Source organism: Ictalurus punctatus, chromosome 28 (assembly GCF_001660625.3).
Source record: "Ictalurus punctatus breed USDA103 chromosome 28, Coco_2.0, whole genome shotgun sequence".
Taxonomy (NCBI): domain Eukaryota; kingdom Metazoa; phylum Chordata; class Actinopteri; order Siluriformes; family Ictaluridae; genus Ictalurus; species Ictalurus punctatus.
In genome coordinates this window covers 19,278,458-19,296,230 of record NC_030443.2, presented here as the reverse complement: position 1 = coordinate 19,296,230, position 17,773 = coordinate 19,278,458, and the positions used below count along the sequence as shown (strand labels likewise).

The 17,773-nt window shown below is 40.8% G+C and overlaps 2 protein-coding genes and 1 long non-coding RNA gene across 4 annotated transcripts in view; 2 read left to right on the top strand and 1 right to left on the bottom strand.

Annotated features, from left to right (window-relative positions):
- The first annotated feature begins 206 nt into the window (after nucleotides 1-206).
- On the top strand, nucleotides 207-12,008 carry rnf167 (ring finger protein 167). Its single transcript, XM_017460215.3, has 10 exons — nucleotides 207-426; nucleotides 5,501-5,616; nucleotides 5,767-5,847; nucleotides 5,977-6,117; nucleotides 6,584-6,671; nucleotides 6,927-7,017; nucleotides 8,305-8,410; nucleotides 8,973-9,066; nucleotides 9,548-9,628; nucleotides 9,810-12,008. Exons 2-10 carry the CDS (start codon nucleotides 5,518-5,520, stop codon nucleotides 10,232-10,234), a joined length of 1,206 nt encoding a protein of 401 aa, XP_017315704.1. The 5' UTR covers nucleotides 207-426; nucleotides 5,501-5,517; the 3' UTR covers nucleotides 10,235-12,008.
- On the bottom strand, nucleotides 1,840-2,532 carry LOC128629357 (uncharacterized). Its single transcript, XR_008393716.1, has 2 exons — nucleotides 2,165-2,532; nucleotides 1,840-2,021 (listed from the first exon to the last, which is right to left on the bottom strand). It is a non-coding gene; the product is annotated as an uncharacterized LOC128629357 (long non-coding RNA).
- Nucleotides 12,009-12,832: 824 nt separating the features above from the next.
- LOC100304496 (beta-enolase) overlaps nucleotides 12,833-17,773 on the top strand; it is a 7,123-nt gene continuing 2,182 nt past the window's right edge. Inside the window, exons 1-6 of one of the 2 annotated variants that reach the window (XM_017460210.3) lie at nucleotides 12,833-12,965; nucleotides 15,968-16,066; nucleotides 16,387-16,482; nucleotides 16,624-16,682; nucleotides 17,303-17,372; nucleotides 17,464-17,597. In XM_017460210.3, coding sequence (XP_017315699.1) covers nucleotides 15,982-16,066; nucleotides 16,387-16,482; nucleotides 16,624-16,682; nucleotides 17,303-17,372; nucleotides 17,464-17,597 — 444 coding nt within the window. In that variant the 5' untranslated portion in view covers nucleotides 12,833-12,965; nucleotides 15,968-15,981. Of the gene's footprint in view, nucleotides 12,966-15,682; nucleotides 15,707-15,967; nucleotides 16,067-16,386; nucleotides 16,483-16,623; nucleotides 16,683-17,302; nucleotides 17,373-17,463; nucleotides 17,598-17,773 lie in introns of those variants that run through there. The other variant, XM_017460209.3, reaches the window with a different exon arrangement.

Here is a 17,773-nt window from a genome sequence, read left to right as displayed (position 1 = left end):
TGTACTATATATTCTATTAAACATAGTTATACACATCACAGCGGTCAGTATACATCTCGCGAGGTGTTAGCTTTTAAATTTAGAAGCTAACATATCGCGAGATGTCCGGGCCGTCTATCAGCTGATTGCAGTCTGTGTAATAAATATCATCTCGCGAGAATTAGTGCCGTGGTTACGTCGTGCATAGGAGAGATCTCGCGAGAACTGCGCCTCTAGGTTGGCCTTGGTGAAGCAGCGTAAACACACGGAAACAACAAAAGAAGATTTTCGACGTTTGAGCATGACGAAGCTGTAAAGTTTTGTTTCCTTTTCTTGTGCGGAATTAAAAGTAGGCTTTGTTTCGAAACGAGTGGTTGTGTAGAAGGACGACGACAAGGATTTGTGGTTTTAAAAAAAAGATATATATTTAGGGAATATAGCTGGACAGTAAGTAAGCCTTATTTACACACATTATATTTCTAACCTGCAGCTGTGAATGACATTGTGTAAGCAGTCATAAATCTGAATTATCACGACATTTTAGATTGAAATATGGGGTGGTTTTTTGTTTTGTTTTTTTTAAAAGAAGAAGACTAGTATTGTGGCTTGTCATTGTTAATAATAGTTCACCATGACAGCGCTTTGACTTCATGTAGATTAGATTAGATTAGATTAGATTAGATCAGTGAGAATAGAAACGCAGCTCTTTTCCTTAACTTCACCTGAAGTGGATTTCTAAATGTTTTTGTTTTCAGGACATGAAAAACGAGCTGTCACTTCACTTTCCTCACTAACTCGCTCAGCACTGGGTCCATGTTGAACTGTTTGTGTTTAAACTGCACAGTTTGCATACACAGACCCCCCTGTCATTAATCTGCACCTTGTGTGTTTGTTTTTTTCCCTTTGGTATATGACTTGATATAACCCACCATAAAAAAATAAAAAAATCAAATGTACCAGGATATAATCTGTTAATCTGATAAGAGATTCAGAAAGTCCGCAGGAGTGCACAGTGTGTCCAGGGAAGAAGAAGAAGAAGAAGATCCTGTTCTGTCTTTTCCTCTTTAACTTCCTTTCATAATATTAGAAGAATTTCCTGTGGTTAAAAAACATCACATGCTTGAACCATGCTGTGGGTGCACACACACACACACACACACAGTACAAACCCCACAGTGCACTAATCTTATCATAAGGTTGTTTTCTAAATCACTGGAATTTTTTGTGTGTCTGAGAATAAAATCCTATTTCAGCGTTAATGCCTGATTAATAAAGTAGGTTAGTGGCACAAACGTAGAAACGAGGCGCGTGAATCGTGAACTGAATTGTAGGAATGCTCTCGTACACAGTCCATGCTGCGTTCATTATAAGAGCTCTCCATTATAATAAAGAAACCTGACGTTTATTTGCTTCGTATCTTACCGTACTTACCCGGTTACTTTAAGTACTTCCTCACTCAATATTTTATTTGCTTACTTCATTTATATTACATTAACGTCAGCGTTCGAGCGATAGTGCGTATTACTGATACCGATAACCGAGTCGAGCGGTACCTGCCTGCTGATAACCCATTAATCAACTGATAGTTTTTAAAATTGATACTGAATGACATCGTAACACTTTAGAAAGATAAACAGTACTGACTGTACCGTGAATATGTACTGTACCTTTAAAAAAAAGAAATGAAATAAATATATACTTATTAATATTTACTAACAATTATTACATATTTAAATAAATAAAAGATACACATCCAAAAAAGATACACACTGGACCACAAAGCAACACCTCAAATAACAAATAAAAACATAGATGTCCAAAATAAAAAATAAAAAAAACACTTCAAATGACACAACAAAATAAGTCAGTGATGGTTTTTATTCCGCCTCTAGAGGCCGCTCTCGTGCTGTATAACGACGGCGGACTCTTCTCAGCCGCTCCGCGTCGGGAAACGCCGTCGGTGTGGATTTTTGCCGAGACCCGATAGTTCCAGGGATCAGTTATCGGTGCGATTAATCATCAAAACCCATCAATCGTTCGACCTGTAGTTTACAACATTATTATTTTCTGGGGGTTTTTTCCCCCTGTTACTTTATTGCTTCTATTATTTACCTCTTTACAATTAGGGGCTTGGGTGATCATGCAGAAACAGTATCCTCATAAATAAGATTTCCTTCCTACTTACCGTTTGTAAACGTATTTCTCAGTCGGTGTGACAGAAGGATTCATGCGAAGCTCCTTCGGCTTTGTCCTTGTCGCTGTAGCGGGCACTCGAACACTTCCTCCTGAACAGGATGTTTTGAAACCTCCAGGATGCTGATATTTATATGGTTTATCAGATGTTCAGCACCTGCTTAGACACTGAATGCTCTGAGATCCGGAGCGAGCCTGGAGGAAATGATCGAGTTTGTCCTATTTGAAGCATGAAATGTGCTTTAAGGCTGCAGTTCTTTTTTTTCTTTTCTTTTTTTTTGGAGACTCTAACTGTAAAATAATGTCACAGATCTCCAGGGACCAGCACAGATTTATTTTAAGAACATAATCCAACTATTTTAAATATTAGACTCGGTGCACAAACAACCTCGGTAATGTTGTGATTTATTTCTTTTTTTCATTGGCACCCTGGAGGTTTATTTTTCTCTTCATTCCTGATCTTTGTAAAGACAGAACTCACAGACAACGGTGGATTATTATTCCACGTGACGTAATAAACACGATCACGGCCCGCTTGGCTATTCATCACGCGCTCCCGCGGCCCTCCGGACTCCGTCTCCAGAGGGTCAGGTTTAAGGGACGGCGGGCGTGGAGGATCCGGTTATTAATGATCAGTCACCGTAAAGAGACTCGACCTGTCACGGTTATTACGTTTACACGATCGCCTAGAAGTAATTATTCGAGTGGATCATTGCGAATCTTTTGTTGTCATATAAGTATTTCAGGTTTATATTTAAATGATGATAATCCCAGGTTTACATTAATAATCTCGTTCGAATGCGTTTCTATAGTAACAGCTCATTAAAAAAAACACGTGTCTAATGGTGTTTATTTAATTTACGGAAGGAGTCTCCGGCGTCAGCTGTAACTTTACATTTTCTGACATCATCTTTTTTTTTTTAAAGCATGGCTGGTTATGAGTAATCAGCGATTAGTGCTTTTGAATGTTTGTTGTTATCATTGTGCATAGTTAAGGCCTGCGTCAGTGTGAAGCGCTCGTCCTGTCCTGTGAGTAAACCAGGGCATGTTCAGGGTGTGTTCATGTTTGTCAGAAGTCTTCATCCTCGCCACATTGGGGGGGGGGTCAGTCAGTAATTAGGAAATAACGTGTTGCTTAAGAGAAAAGCTTTACGTTTCCTCGCTGTAGCGTTTCTGCGTACTCGCCGTTGCGTGGGGCCGGGCGTGACGTCACTGTGGGATGAATATCGTGATAAATATCGTGATAAATATCGTGTGTCACAACACACTTCTCTTTTTTAGAGATCTTTTTTTTTTTCTTATATCTGTCTGTCTGTCTGTCTGTTGTATAAACTCGATTAGAAACCTGACGTTACGTCAACGTTTCGTATTTAACCTTTAAAATGGAAATGGCATACTTAGAGATTTTTAAAAATAAAAAAGTTTTCTCATTTTATGTATAATTATATAGTTTTTAAACTGAAATGTTTCTACTGTTTAAGTATTCAAAAATCTGTAGACATTAAAGAAATTATGGAGCTTTTATGTTTGTTTGTTTTTTAGATCAGTAACTTACTATTTTACTCATTTTACATACGGAATTCACTTTTGCCCGCTTTGCGTACTTAATGACTTATTGTTTATTTTAATTGCTTGCTGGCTTAATTTACTCAATTATAATAAATAATAATTACTTCCTTGTTCATTTAATAGCTTAAACACTTTATTTTCTTTCTTTCTTCTTTATTATTGTACTTGCGTTACTTATTTACTCTATTTTTACATAATTGATGACTTTTCTATTACTTATTTATTTCTTTAATCACTTACTTTCCTTGTTTGCTTAATTATTTACTCGCGTACTTTATATATAGTTACTTTATTTTGTGATTGAGTGCTTACATTACTTACTTTTTATTTATTTATTTGTTTACTTTAATTACTTCCTTGTTTATTTCAGTATTTAAAGACACCTCTTGTTCTTTCCGGCTTCTTTATTGTTGATCTTGCGTTCCTTGTCTACTTACATGCTTAATTACTTTCTTATTCCTTATTTATTACCTTAATCACGTCTTTCCTTCCCTTGTTTACTTAATTATTTACTCTTTTTAGCTTACTTTACACACGTATGCAGTAAGTTACACACTATAATGCATGCACTTGTAGTCTGAGTGATTATAAATAAAAATTTGAGCACGACTGAGTAATACCATCTTGCGATTCGATAAAGGATCAAATGCAGCAAGGTTAGTTCTGTACGCCTAGACGTCCCGGTTTGTTTCATCACACAGTGAAAATCTTGAGTTTGTTTGTTTGTTTGTTATTTATTTATTCCGTCTGACCCTCCAGCTGTGAGCGGTGATGGACTTTGCAGTAGCGTATCCCGTGTGTATCACATCAGCAGCTCTGAAGGACACGGTGTCTTTGTCATGTATTTGGTTGTAGATAAAGACTTTCCTAATGCGCCGTGGGTTCTGTTTGAACTTCCGACATGTCGATATAACGCTCTATAACGCTCTATAACGCTCTATATACCCGCGTATGTTCATGACCTCACAGCACGGGTTCATATATTATGTATTCCTCTTTACATTGTGCAGATTTGTGTTGGTTTTATTTTTGTGTTTAAAACGATCAGATTGCGTGCGAGATGACGGTAATCGTGTTATCGTGATGACGTACGGACACGATTACCTGTTTTATCTGTAAATGAACTTCAGAGGTGTCTTGTTCAGGTGCAGGTTGTGGATTTTAAAAGTGTTTAAAAGAGTGAAAATCACAACCGCTTAAAATACACCTTAGAAAAGACTGACTCTGGAATTCAGGATGCAATAGGCCGGGTTATTATCATTATTATTATTATTATTATTATTATTTTAAGCGTTTAAATTTCTTTTTTTGGGGGGGGGGGCCAGTAATGATCCCCGCCCCTTGCTGGAACAGAGCTGATAAGCTCCGCCCATTTTCCTTTACAGTTAATCGGAGGATACGGTGACGGCGTGTCGTGGTTTTTATTCTGTCTGTTGATTGTGTGTCATCATTTAATGCAATAATAATGAAAAGGAAAAGCACAATGTTATTGATCTCTCTCTCTCTTTCTCTCTCTCTCTTTCTCTTTCTCTCTCTCTCTCTCTTTCTCTTTCTCTCTCTCTCTCTCTTTCTCTTTCTCTCTCTCTTTCTCTTTCTCTCTCTCTCTCTCTTTCTCTCTCTCTCTCTTTCTCTTTCTCTTTCTCTTTCTCTTTCTCTCTCTCTTTCTCTTTCTTTCTCTTTCTCTCTCTCTCTTTCTCTTTCTCTCGCTTTCTCTTTTTCTCTCTCTCTCTCTCTCTCTCTCTCTCTCTCTCTCTCTCAGTCCTGCCGTGTATCAGGATGGTGTGCGTGTGGTGTGTGGAGGGTCGGCTGAGGACGTTGACCTTTGCGCTCTGCTCCATACTGACCTTTTCCCCTGGACATTCGTACATCTACATTGTGAGTGGTTTGTGTAAGCGTCAGTGTTGATGTGTGGATCTCAGCACCTCCAGTTTCCTCCACGTGAAGGAAGAGAGTCTGAACTGTTCCTGTAAACCTTTCTGCACTTTATTTTAATACACTTCATATTACTCTCCTTTTACGTTGCAGCACCTGAATAATATGAGCTCCATGCTGTTAGAGGACTGGCCCGCTCTCTTCGGTTCTCCTCTCCCCAGAGACGGACTGATGGTGAGGAGCAGAACACAGAACATCTGTGCACCGCGCAGAACATCTGTCTCTCTCTCTCTCTTCCATATCTCTGTAAATTAACCTAGATTAAAATCTCTCTCTCTCTCTCTGTCTCTCTCTCTCTCTCAGGGTATTCTGGTCGAGTCCCGTCCTCTGAATGCCTGTACTCCGATAGATCCTCCTCCGGTTCCTCCTACTTCCTCTGATCCCAACAGCACTGTCGGATTCGTGGTCCTGATCCGCCGCTTCGATTGCAACTTCGATATCAAGGCGAGTGTCCTGCTCCGAATACCCAGTCCACACTGCGACGACATCAGACACGTTTATCTGGTTTTATCAGATCGGATTTGTCCGAGCAGTGTGGTGCGATTTTCCACCAAACCCTGACGTAATATGAACGTCTTCATGTGCGGGTACGGACAGTCGAATCGTTTCGATGTAGTGTGTTAGGTTTGTTGATATTTAGCTCGTGCAGTTAGTCCCGTTCAGATTCTACGTGATGATAAACAGCTGTGACGCTCAGTAGACGACACGGCTATTATTCAGAATAACTCTGCGGGTCGTCCAGCGACCGAACGTAAGTCATTGTGAATGTCAGGGTTCTGCAGGTCAGGGTGATGGTGACGGGGTGGGGGAGGGGGAGGGGGAGGGGACAGAAGGGTAGTTCGGATGGATGTTGTGATTGTTGGTGAATAATGGGAGTTTAGTTTTCGTTGAAATGTTTTCCTTCACGCAGGTGCTGCATGCTCAGCAGGCCGGATACAGCGCCGCCATCGTCCACAACGTTTACTCCGACATCCTGCTGAGTATGAGCTACAGCAACGGTGTGACACATTTATACACACACACATTTATACACACACACATTTATACACACACACATTTATACACACACACATTTATACACACACACATGCGGATACACTCACACAAACCACATCTGGTCTGATTGACTACATTGGTGATAAAGTTGGACTTTGTGAACATTTGATTTCTGACCTAACGATCCCGTTATGGTGGACCGTGTGTGTGTGTGTGTGTGTGTGTGTGTGTGTGTGTGTGTGTGTGTTGTGTTGCAGAAACGTTAGCCGATGAGATCGAGATCCCGTCCGTGTTCACCAGCTACTCCGCCTCCAAAATCCTCCACAGTTTCATCAGACCAGACCAAGGGTGAGACGAGACACGAATCATAATATAATAATAATAATAATAATAATATTTATTATTATTAATAACAACTCGAGGATGTTTTTACAATAAATGATGCACATGATGCACAAATTTCGTTTTCATCATCGGTTCCGATCCACTAATCTGATTGGATGAGCAGTGTTGCTAGAGTGCTTATATTCGTCTGAGCGCACCGGGACGTTTCACCGAGTCTCTCTCCGCTCGTCTGCGTTCGCCACGTTACAGTCCAGTTCTGGTCTCGGTCCGTCACGCCGAAACGGTTACTACAGTAGCGTCAGCGACATGGTGAGAGGACACGGCACGCGGTACGTTTCTCATGAACATAACCCCGGATTTAATTTGAAAGCTCGTCAGATGAAGATGAAAAGGAAGAAGGGAAGCCAGTGTCGTTGGACGAACCCTTAACAGAAATGTACGAATCGTAGTGAGGTAGCGAGCCTGCTAGCCGACGTGCTATCAGCGAGTGTAGATTCTTCGGGATCTTTTTCCGTTCACGGAGCAAAAATAAACAAACCGTTTGGCCGTATTTTGTCTGAGATGTCAGGTACTCCATATTAAATTCTCACAGTCATGCGATTAGCATGTGATTGGCCATTATTGGCTGTTATTATTTATGATTAGCTGGGATTACTTGTGATTAGCTGTTATTAGCTGTGATTACTTGCGATTAGCTGTGATTAGCTATGGATTAGCTGTTATTAGCTATGGATTTTCTGTGATTAGCTATGGATTAGCTGTGATTAGCTGTGATTTAGCTGTGATTAGCTGTGATTAGCTATGGATTTTCTGTGATTAGCTATGGATTAGCTGTGATTAGCTGTGATTAGCTGTGATTAGCTATGGATTTTCTGTGATTAGCTATGGATTAGCTGTGATTAGCTATGATTAGCTGTGATTAGCTATGATTAGCTGTGATTAGCTATGATTAGCTATGATTAGCTGTGATTAGCTATGATTAGCTGTGATTAGCTGTGATTACTTGTGGTTTAGCTGTAGCACTTGTGTCTATAGCTGAACGACAGCCGTGTTAATATTCAGTATGACGGCTCTGCTTTGCCGCTGTCTCAGCGCTGCATCCCGGTGATTGGTCGGATTATTGGACGTTGTTTTGAGGCTGCAGGGATTTGGTATTTCTTGCGCGGTGCTGATGTTGGCGTTGGCGATGGGTGATTTGGTTGTGGTTCTGTCGCTGTCGGACCTGATGGTGCAGGAGGTGACGTACCGCGATGCGACGGGGACGCTCACTCTGCTGTGTTTGATGTGCAGGGCCTACGTGATCCTGAAGCCCGATTTCTCCTTCCCTATCACCTTCTACCTCATCCCCTTCACCGGGATCGTGGGTCTGATCATCATCGTCATGGTGGTTATACTGGTGAGAGCTCTTTCCTGACTATTTTTCGATATTCTCGGTAACTCAGTAATTATAAATCCCTGCAACAGAAAGCACTGACTCAACACATTCCTCTTCATCCTCTGACCTCATCACATCCTCATCCGGGATGTTATCTTCCCAGCTGCTCTCTCTCTCTCTCTCTCTCTCTCTCTCTCTCTCTCTCTCTCACACTGTTTAAACTAACTCGTATGAAGCTAAAATCTACACAAGCTAACTACTTTTGTCTGTGTTGCCATAGAAACGGCCGATTTCCAAGTCTGAACAAACGAACAGATCGTAGCTGCAGGAATTATTCTGAAAATGATTATAGAATTAAAGATTATTATATGTTATGAGCACAATTTGTGACGTGTAAATACAAACTTGCAGGAAATCTTGCAGTTGCCATGGCAATCAGGAATCTTCTGTACCATCTCCTGTAGCCAAATTCTTTTACAGACTACAACATGTTATTTTAGTTCAATTTCTGTCAGTGTTTTATTGGATTTTTTGAACTCGTGTGTGTGTGTGTGTGTGTGTGTGTGTGTGTGTGTGTGCGCAGGTGGTGCGCTGTGTGCAGTACAGGAAAAGACTGAGGAAGAACAGACTGACAAAAGAGCAGCTGAAGAAAATCCCCATTCACAAGTTCACTAAAGGTGAAGCGCAATAAACTCCCACAATGCACCTCTGCGCCCCGTCTAGTACAGTGCGACCTCACATTAGAACTCGACCGCTCGCTGACGTCGTCCTCGGTTTGTTTTTAAATTTCTGATATAGATTGAATTTGTTATCAGGATGTTGCAAAACGGACAGCGGTTCCGTTCACGTGAGCAAGCGTCACGTGAGGAAGCGCGCGCTGGGAATGGGGAAAATGATTCATCTCGACTTACCGACATGAAGTAATACTCACTAATACTGAGATCTCCAGTCCCCTCTGAAACTGCTGAATGACAAGGCCAATTAAATTGTTCTTGCTGTAGACTGAAGACATTTGGGTTTGTTAAAAAGGATAAGCCAACATGAAGATCGGAGAGCTGTCTAGGAGAAAAGCGAGCCATTCTGAAGCTGAGAAAAGAGGGAAAATACAACCATCTCTCTCTCTCTCTCTCTCTCTCTCTCTCTCTCTCTCTCTCTCAGGTGATGAGTATGATGTGTGTGCGATCTGTCTGGACGAATATGAAGAGGGGGATAAGTTGCGGGTGCTGCCATGTTCACACGGTATGTGTGTGTGTGTGTGTGTGTGTGTGTGTGTGTGTTTTTTATCCATTTCAAATGAAAAACTGAAATTTTTTTTTAGATATTGTTTTTGGGACACATGACTGAGTTGTAGCTGAGTTGTGTGTGTGTGTGTGTGTGTCTGTGTGTGTGTGTGTCTCCTTCCCCGTCCCCTGGTTCTCAGCCTATCACAGCCGGTGTGTGGACCCGTGGCTCACGCAGACCAAGAAGACGTGTCCCGTGTGTAAGCAGCGAGTCACTCGCACCAACCCTGAGTATTCCGACTCGTCTGACTCTGAGGAGGAGGCGGGGCGTCACACAGGTGACGACGGAGAGGGCGGGGCTTCAGGCGAAGAGCAGTCTGAGCGCACACCTTTGCTTCACCCATCTCCTCCGTCCACGGGCACCTACGAGGCCACGGTCGCTACGGTGACGACCTCTGCTCAGTGCCTGCCTCAGCATGACTCGCCGTTGCAAGGATACGACGGTTACTACTCCCCCATGCAGGGTTCTGAAGAGGACACGGAGGAAACGGAAGACGACGACGACGAGGACGACGACGACGACGACACGGCACAGCTAATTGGGCACGGAGCCGTCAGGGTGTGAGAGCAAAGCATCGTGGGAAGGAGAATTAAAAACATGAGCTTTTCAGGCTTTTTTTTTTGTGTTCTTTTTATTTTTAAACCTAATTCTGTTGTTGGGCTAGGTGGTATAACGTGAAGTTTTAGAACTACGATGTGTACCAGCGCCCCCTGGAGGTAAGACGCCCTTCAGGACACGCTGCTACGGCGGGAAGGAAGTCTGGTCTCGAGGTTCCTGTGCAGAGGATTTTGCGCCGGTGGTTTTAAGATGGTGACGTGTGTACACAGCGATTATTGTGCAATACGGACCTGACCCCAGTTTGTTTTGATGATGTTGTTCTTTTAGGTCGAAAGGAAAGTCCCTGGAAATTTCCGCCCGTGTCTAATCAGGCTGCACCACACGGACAAAAACAACACGTGACTAGATTAGATTAATTCATAAATAATGATTGAAATTTGCCTTGTAATCTTAACACGTTTCGACAAACTGGCGACGCCGTCAGGCGTCACGGGTAAACATCTGCAGTAACTAATTGGACCGAAATCATTTCTGTGGGGATTATTGATCGCACATCTGGACTGTTTGAGATCGAGTGCAGTATCATCATAATGACTAACAAATGAGATGTATATTGTGCAGCCCTGCTGATCTTTTTATCATATTCTTTCTTTCTTTTGTAATTTAGGCTCCTGTTTCCTGTAACATTGTCCACGCCCACACACACACGTGTGCAGTAACACTATGCTTCTTTCTATAACTGACTGCATATTACACGTCTTCTCTTTATCCTGTTTATGACTCTACTAAAACGGTGTTTAGTTTCACCTGTAATATTATTATTTTTACATTTAAAAACACCCTCGAGTTGAAGAACTTTCCCCTAACCACTCAGAAGTGTGTATCCGCTAATGTGAAGTGCACGTAAAGGAGCAGTTCAACCAGAAACGCAGTGTCCGGTATTCAGTATTCCCCTGATCAGCAATTTTTCACACTGGACCTACGAAGCTAATGTAACTAACAAGAGGAAGACGTTTACGGCCTCCGGTTTAGCACGGTGCACACGCAAAAACAAACAAACGCATGGCTAATCGTCACGCGGTCGAAGCTAAACATTTGTCAGCTACGTCCGAAACTAAAGACGTGACCTGAGGGTAAAAGTGAAATCGAAATTGAACGTTGATTTAAAAGTTTTTTCTTTGTTTTTGTTTTTTTTTTTGCTCTGTACTGTTACTTTGATTAACGAGGAAGTAAACAAGGGTGCATTTTAAAGCACGAATAATGTATAATGTGTTGAATTTGTGCCTGAATTGAACGCTGTCCATAATCCGGCTCTCTTTAGGACCCGCTCGGAGCGTCGTGACTTTTATTAAACCACATCTGTGTGATGTAATTTTTTTGTTTTGAAAAAACAAACAAACAAAAAATGTATAACTGAAACTGAGATTGTATCACATTAGTGCGTGTGGGTGTGTGCGTGTGTGGGTGGGTGTGTGTGGGTGGGTGGGTGTGGGTGTGGAGAAATGACAGATCCAGGGTTAATCTGTTTCTTTGTTTCAGTCTCTGAATGGAATTTTTGAACAACATTATAATCGAACACTTGTGGCACACACCTGGGACCTGAGCTGTTCATTGAGTGATGTTCTTTTTTTTGTTGTTGTTGTTGTTGTTGTTGTTGATTTTTGTTTTGGTTTCCCAAGATGTTAGAAAGGTGTGTGTGTGTGTGTGTGTGTGTGTAACTGCATTCCTAATGTACTACACTGTTTAGCTTTTGTGCCATCATAAAGAGGATTTTTATCTATTCGCCGTGCAGCAGTCTTTCTCACTTTAATAATGTGTGTTAATCTCACAGCGCAGCTGGATTCTGGATTCTGATTGGTCGGAAGGTGTCGGTGAGAAGAGTAACTCTGCATCGTTGTTAAAAATGATTTTCCGCCGCAGCGTTATTCTCCAGCTCACACTAATATACAATTTGCCTTTAGACATTAGGCTGCGCCCCCTAGTGCTGAGGAGCTGTGACTGTTGTACATCATTTTGTGGATGATAAACTGGAGGCCGTTAGCTCACGCGTCCTGTGAGTAATTGTTGTAACCCAAACATGTCGTGGATGAACGACGGCATTTGAACTCAATGTGATTATTTATATTTCTACGTCGTGCTCGGTTGTGGAATGTCGTTAAAGTTGTAGACTTTTGCTCGGGATAGTAAGATCTCGTTTCACTCGGTAGTGCACTGAAGTTCAAACTCTTAGTCACGTATCCGAGGAGTCTAATTTTACCCCTGAACTTCAGTGCATCTGGGTCGTATCCGTCTGCCCTTTATATCTGAAATGACCTTCAGGTTCATGTTACCGCCCACTTATGCACGAGTGACCCTTGACCTTTCCGTTTCCAGGTTTTCCATTTTTCCAGGATTTTATCAATAGTCGCCTCTGGAATTATTCCTCATTATTATTATTATTAAATCCCTACCACACTGGTATTACATTTAATCTGTGACCGTTCCGTGTTTGGGAAGGTTTAGGTTTTTATATCACGCGTGTCTGGGATTGTACGCGCCTTCGAGGTCGCTCTGATCCCTGACCTTTCCAGCAGGAGGACAGTTTAGAGACGGTCCCATATTTGAGCGAGGTGCCATATCCATTTTTGATGACTGACATTAGGGAGCGTCTTAAAATAGGCAGCCAGAGGGGCAGGAAGAGCACTCAGCCGGAGCCGTCGAGCTAGACACACACACACACACACACACACACGCTCAGGTGAGTGTGTTTACATTGTTTGTTTGTGTTTTGGTTTTTTTGTAGATAATGTTTGAGGGTTAGTTGACGATGTGATCCTGCTGTAGGTGCAAGTGTCATCGTGACTATTAAAACTGCGCATGCAGGTTTTTTGCAGGTTCTGAACGGATCGATCCTTTTATAGTACAATAGTCCTGTGTTTTGAGTCGCTGTAACAGGAAAACACCGCTTCAGAAGTGTATGTTTGATGTCTGTTTTTATGTAGCACATTTAGCAAAGCGGTCCAGACCTTTAACAAGCGAGCAGGAGGTGACGTTGATGAGGAAAAAAAAAAAACTTCTTTAAAGTCCAGCATCGTGGACTGGACAAGAACTTGGGTTCGAAAGCTGTTCAGCTGTATTTAATAGAAGATTTGTACAGAGACATGAAGACTCAAGTGAAACACTCTGTATATATATGTGTGTGTGTGTGTGTGTGTGTGTGTGTGTGTGTGTGAGTGTGTGAGGGAGCCTAACCTGGGTTAAATACTCTTTTGTGAGGCAGTAAGTGTGTGATGAGTTTTTTTTTTTTTTTTTTTAAATGCCGTGTGCAGTATTTGCTTTCAGACGCCTGTACACTCACATACTGTACACTCCTGTGTGTGTGTGTGTGTGTGTGTGTGTGTATAGTTATTAATAGTGAATGTTAATGTAGTCAATGCTTAATAATAGTTAATAACTATTAGTAGCAGCTGTTATTAAATATGATTCATTTTAAACTCATGAAAATAGTTAAATCGTTACTTATAATAAATATGATTAGTTGCAGTTATCAATCCATCCTTAATCCTTGATTATTGTTTGTCGTTATCAATATCAAGCTCCTGTTAAATAAATATAAAAGCTCTGAGGAAAAAGGATCTTTTAGGGTTCTTTAAATAGTTAAGAGTTCTTAGCTTTGAGCTTTCGGATGGAGGAAACACTCCGTCACAGCGGTCTACAAAGCACTGCTTTTTTTCCTGAGAGAGTAGTCATTCAGAGTAAACATTAAAGGTGCGGTGTGTAAAGTTTAGACGTGTTAATAAGAGTGTAATAATCATCATTTCAGAGACACCTTAAAGATACTGAGCTTTACGAATCTTGCCGTACAGCAGATGTGGAGAGTTTCTTCATTTTAGGCTTACTTTTTTTTTTTTTGGTTTAAAGAATATCTCCGCCCCCAGGCCGAACACAGCTGCTTAGCTCCACCCCTTTTGACTGAAGAGCAACTGGGTTGGGGAAAAAAAGCGTCCATGTTTTTTATCGCAACCGCTGTTCACCTCACAGGCCACAGAGGGCGCAGTAAAAATTGCATACTGCTCCTTTAATATACTTAATACTCACGTTTATTTATAAATCATAGCTCTGGAGCTGGAAGAGCTTTTAAATAGATGTTAATTAGTGAATGATTTGGAAATGTGAGAACAGCGTTAGGATTCTGAAACAGGTTTAGCTGGGGGACGAGCCGGACAAGGAGACGCTGACCTTGTCTTGATTTAATGAGTGATGTTGATGTTGAAAGATCAGCTCGTACGGCGTTTCCCCCCCAAATAGCTGAACTATTTGTGGTCTGTAAATGTCAAGGACTTCAGAGTTGCTACTCAGGGCGAGTGTGAGAGATGGAAAGAGAAAGATGATGATGATGATGATGATGATGATGATGATATCCAGATCAGGATCGAGCGAGATACTGCTTTATAAACTTTAACATAAACTATTAAACTTTTTATTTTTATTTAACACTGTTGTGTATAGATGATAATCACTAATATCATAATTATAACTATAACTTCTAAAAACCGTTTAATAACCTTTCAACTGTGTTTATGAATTTTAAAACTATTAGCATTATCTATAACTACTTAGCTATTATTATTATTATTATTATTATTATTATTATTATTATTATTATTATTATTATTGATAAATTATCAATATAATAATCTATATTAATACGATATATATGTGTAATTGGATATCTCTGGGTGATTTACATATCAAATATAAATAAATTAAAAAATTACATGAAAGCACATTTAATGGACCAATTTACATTTCTTGTTACAAGATAAAAGTTAAGAAAACTCTTCATATTTTATCATTATTGTTAATTAACAACACTCTTAGCACAAATAATTAACTTGTATTAACGATGAGCTGTTAATGTTAAATATTAATGACCAGTGATCTATAATTATATAATTACTGTAATAAGATATTAACAATTATAATACTAGCAAACCAAAGATTTAAAATGATTAATCACACGTTACTGTCCATCATTAATCTGCGAATAATTAACTGTTATAACTGTTATAACTATTTACATGAATGTATACCTTTTTGTTTTGACTGAATCGTTAACTATAAGACCTTTTTTAAACATTATTATTATTATTATTATTATTATTATTATTATTATTATTATTATTATTGTTATTATTATTATTATTATTATTATTTAGCTATTAAGTGTTAATAACGAGGGATTAGCTCAGTGATGTACAGTACTGATTACACTCGCATACCGCTGCTATTAATAGAACCAGTAGCATTACACTTCCTGGTTTAAAGCGTGACAGTCTGTGCTGGCCAATCAGAACGCGAGTCTGGCTCAGTAGACCAATCAGAGCAGAGATCCCGCCTCCGAAGCCTGACCGGTGTTGCCTGTGGTTGTGAGGAGAACAGGGGATTTGTGAAGAATGAGAGGAATAACTGCAGTTTTGCACAGATTAACAAGCACAGGTGCAGGGAATAGCTCCAGATTTGACAGAGCTCACGTTTTAATATTTAAATTTGACCTTTTAAAGTTATTTTTATAGAATAAACTCAGTGTGACATTGAGAGACTGTACTGTATTATATTACAGTCATATGTGCTATCAGTGTCCTATGTAGTATATTATATTCACTTGATCATTTTATTACATCTCTATCACATTTATGTTTGTATTATGATTCTGTTACATTAATGTTAGATTTATAGTAATATGTGTATTATATTTAGTGTCTGCAGCCAGGATGTCCATCGTCAAGATCCACGCTCGTGAGATCCTCGACTCCAGAGGAAACCCTACAGTGGAGGTCGACCTTTACACGGAGAAAGGTCTCAAACACACACACGTACACACACGTACACACGCGCACACACGCGTACACAGTCATTCAGTCACATAAGGCCAATAAATTCTCGTATCAGTAAACAGAAATTCTTCGTTTTTCAGTTTTATTCTTTCTTTTTTACTCTGTTTCTCTCTCTCTCGCTCTGTCTTTTCCTTTTCTTGCTCACTCTGTTTCTGTCTCTCACCCTCATTCTTTTTGCCTCTCATCTCTTGCTCTTTCTTTCTTACCTGTATTTGTTTTCTATTCTTTTCCCCACCTCTCGGCATGTTTTTATATCTTTCCTTTTCTCTCTCTCTCTCTCAGGTCGGTTCAGGGCTGCGGTCCCCAGCGGAGCCTCCACAGGTGTTCATGAGGCTCTGGAGCTGAGAGACGGAGATAAAACTCGCTACCTGGGCAAAGGTGAGAAACAAACGTGTATTTATATTAAACGAGACACTTTAGGACAGTTTGGTTAAATATGAACGTGTGTGTGTGTGTGTGTGTGTGTGTGTGTGTGTGTGTGTGTATGTGTGTGTGTGTGTGTGTGTATTCATAATAAAGGTGTGGCTAAAGCTGTTGATCATGTGAACAAGGACATCGCTCCCAAGCTGCTGGAGAAAGTGAGAAAGTCTTCAGTCTGACCTTCTCTTTCACCCCTCTTTCACCCCTCTTTCACCCCTCTTTCACTCCTCTTTCACCCCTCTTTCACCCCTCTTTCACTCCTCTTTCACCCCTCTTTCACCCCTCTTTCACTCCTCTTTCACCCCTCTTTCACTCCTCTTTCACCCCTCTTTCACCCCTCTTTCACTCCTCTTTCACCCCTCTTTCACTCCTCTTTCACCCCTCTTTCACTCCTCTTTCACCCCTCTTTCACTCCTCTTTCACTCCTCTTTCATGCCTCTTTCACCCCTCTTTCACTCCTCTTTCACTCCTCTTTCACGCCTCTTTCACCCCTCTTTCACTCCTCTTTCACCCCTCTTTCACTCCTCTTTCACCCCTCTTTCACTCCTCTTTCACTCCTCTTTCACTCCTCTTTCACCCCTCTTTCACTCCTCTTTCACCCCTCTTTCACTCCTCTTTCACTCCTCTTTCACCCCTCTTTCACGCCTCTTTATTCGACTCGTTTATAATTATTACTTAGATTATGAAAGGAAGCTGCCATTTTGTCTTACAAGTAATCGATGAATCGAATCGTGTATGATTAAAGAATCGATGAATCGTCTCTCCTCTCGTCTAATAGAAGCTGAGTGTTGTTGACCAGGAGAAGATCGATCAGTTCATGCTTGAACTCGATGGCACTGAGAACAAATGTGAGTGTGTGTGTGTGTGTGTGTGTATAAACTTTTATAAATAATGAATATATCATTAATTGGTGGTCACATGTTTCTCTTTGATTCTCAGCTAAATTCGGTGCTAACGCTATCCTGGGTGTGTCTCTGGCGGTGTGTAAGGCTGGTGCGGCGGAGAAAGGTGTTCCTCTGTTCCGCCACATCGCCGACCTCGCCGGCCACGCTGATGTCATTCTGCCCGTTCCTGTGAGCCTGTCTCCATGCCGACACCCAATTAAACACTCACATAAGTGTAACCGTTGACCTCTAGTTACGTGTACTCTAATTAGAGCAACGGTACTATATATTTATATATGCTTAAAATAATAATCTTACGATCAGAATGAACGTTCCTCGTCACCATAATATTATTATTTAAGGTT